The 2,762-nt window shown below is 34.7% G+C and overlaps 1 protein-coding gene across 1 annotated transcript; it reads right to left on the reverse strand.

Annotated features, from left to right (window-relative positions):
* Positions 1 to 2,291: 2,291 nt before the first annotated feature.
* HELRODRAFT_138461 (hypothetical protein) lies at positions 2,292 to 2,762 on the reverse strand (the record flags this gene model as incomplete). The annotated part of the gene is made up of 2 exons (XM_009027433.1): positions 2,292 to 2,348; positions 2,625 to 2,762. Coding segments are annotated over 2 exons (195 nt in total), but the record flags the coding sequence as incomplete, so codon positions are not given.

Here is a 2,762-nt window from a genome sequence, read left to right on the forward strand (position 1 = left end):
CCTCTTAATCCACCAAAATTTCTTCTACTTTTGACATCTTCACCAACGACACCATTGCTAGTAGCATCATCATCTCTTTGGTTACTCGCTTTATGATGGTGGTTAATATTATGGTGATTGTTAATGATAATTTTCTTCTCAAATAGTTTTGTCACTTTGTCATCATCCGAATCTCCGCCACGTTTATCACTGTTCAATGCTTCATTGAATAACTGGTCCCACTCTTCATTCCTACCCAACCACTCCCTAAACTTCTCACCATCATCTCCAATGTTACTCTCTCCAAAGTTATTACCATCTCTCACTGGAGCTGATGTATGCTTTGGTCTTTGCTGGTCATTACGGCCTTTATTTGTGTTATTATTACTCTTATTATTATTACTCTTATTATTATTATATTCATTATTATTATTACCATTAGTAGTAGTTGTAGACGCAGTGGCTGTAGAAGTGGTACCTGTGGAAGTAGCAGTGGTAGTAAATGTTTTTGTTGATGCAGGTGTGAATTTACTGTTGTTAGTTTTACAATCTCCATCTCCAGGTGTTTCATCCTTTGCGCATTTCCTCGACGTCCTACTCGAGCCTGATTCTGGTCGAGGTCGAAATCCATGCTGCGTGTGTAGTAGTTTGATAATTTTAGGTAAGGATCTGAAGTAAACCAAACTTTTAAAACAAAAAAAATTAGTTTAAATCAAAAACTCTTATTAATATAAAATAATTAAAAGAGACTCAAGATTCAGAATATTTATTAATAACTACTTCAAATGGGAAACTATGCTTCCAGAAATCATCACCCCCTTCATCATCGTCGTCGTCCTCATCATCGCCATCATCACCGGCTCTAGCATTATTATTTCTGTTGCCAGCATAATCATCAGCCTCACCATCTTTGAACCACTTATTTCCAGTATTATAAAACACCCTTCCATGCCAACCCTGACCTTTAACCCCGCCGCCAAATTTCGACCGACGACCATTCAAATTACAACGATCACCATGAAAATTTTGATAGAACTGTGAAAAGTTATCCCCATCTCTCTTGGAAAACTTTTTAAAACCCATTTCACACAGCTTCCTATACTCGTACTCTCTGGAAAGGTAGTGTAGAAATTGTAGAGGACCGACATTCTTGGGGCATTGATTAGAGAAAGTGTTACTGAAATAATACCTCGATTTATCAGCAGCACCACCCAAGTCAAAAAAACTGTGAAATGGATGACGATGGTAATGATGGTGGGGGTGGTCACCATTGGTGTCAGTGTTGCATGAGGAACCAGATGAGCTGGGTGTGGCTTCTGTTCTGTACATTCTAAATGGTGATGGTGTGTCCTTTTCAGAAGCTGTAGCTGATGAATTATAAAATTTTTTTGGTTTTTAATTTAAAAATTTAGTCTATTTAAAATTCTGAAGTTTTCACTTACTGAATAAAAAAATGCATCAAGTACAAAATCATAACAATCGTCATCAGAATTAACAACCATCAACTTAACTCACGCACACATACATTTTTATGATTTATGATTAACATTTTATCAAAATGTTCGAGACCACCACCACCACCATCACCATCATCATCCTCCTTGTTGCTATATTCATAATTAATTATCATCCCTTGAAAAAACGCCATCTACACTTTGATTTTTGTAATCATTCCCAAAATCTTCATTCCCTCTTGCCTATTAAACTTTACCACCATCTGAAGAAACCCGGACCAAACATTTTGAAAGGCATACATACACCATCCCCCCATCAAGGGTAGAAAAATTCTAACCTCTGCCAGGGTAAAAAGTTCTGCCAAACTTTTCACTCATCCTTTCTTTACTGTTGTCATTGTGGTTGCTGCCACAAAAGCAAATGAAGCTGCAGCAGTTGTAGCAGAAGCCACTGTTGGAATCGGGGTTGAATGAGTAACTTGCAAAACTATCTCTCTCCTTACTGTTGAATGCATCACTGCTCTTGAACTTGCTATGTGGGGATTCAAACTGTTGCCTGAAAAAGTATCTCCTGCCTGAATTTTCACTGAAAGAAAATAAAAATTTGTGATATAATTTAGATGAAAAAAATAAATTGTATGTAACTGTATGAAAAATTTGAAAAATGCATTAATAAAAACTATACAATTCTTACTAAGGATTTTTACTGTTTGTTTGATAGAATATATCACCACTGTCATCATCTTCCTTCATCTCGTCATCATCATTGTAGTCACTATAGAAAAATTTGTTGATATTACTTTTGAATGACCGTTGAGTAGGATTATCTGACTTGTACTCTCTGAAAACTCTCTCATTGTCGTGAGCCTTTTTTTTGATTGGATCTTTCAATATGTCATACGCTGCTCCTATTTCCTAATTTTTTAAAAATGTCATTCATAAATTTATTTTCTTATCATATGACTGCACTAATGACTAATGATTTATGTTTTATAATTAAAAAATTAAATGTCAATTTATTTTGAGCTGTTTTTAAAGTGAATCAGTCTGTTCACGTGAAAATGGTTAAATCATCCACAAAAATAATTTCAACATCTTTTTTAACTTAAAAATATTTTTAATAAATAATTTATTTATAAAAATATTATAAAAAAATTATAAAAAAAATAAGAACCAATTTGAATTAATAACTTTAAACTTTTCCTCTGCCCCTTTTGATTTATTTTTATCAGGATGATACTTCTTCGCCATGTCTCTGTAAGCCTTCTTTATCTGATCCTCGGTGGCCTTCGATCCCAATCCCAGCACTACGTAAGGATCCAATCCGGT

The sequence above is a fragment of the Helobdella robusta genome (genome assembly GCF_000326865.2).
Source record: "Helobdella robusta unplaced genomic scaffold HELROscaffold_5, whole genome shotgun sequence".
Lineage (NCBI taxonomy): Eukaryota > Metazoa > Annelida > Clitellata > Rhynchobdellida > Glossiphoniidae > Helobdella > Helobdella robusta.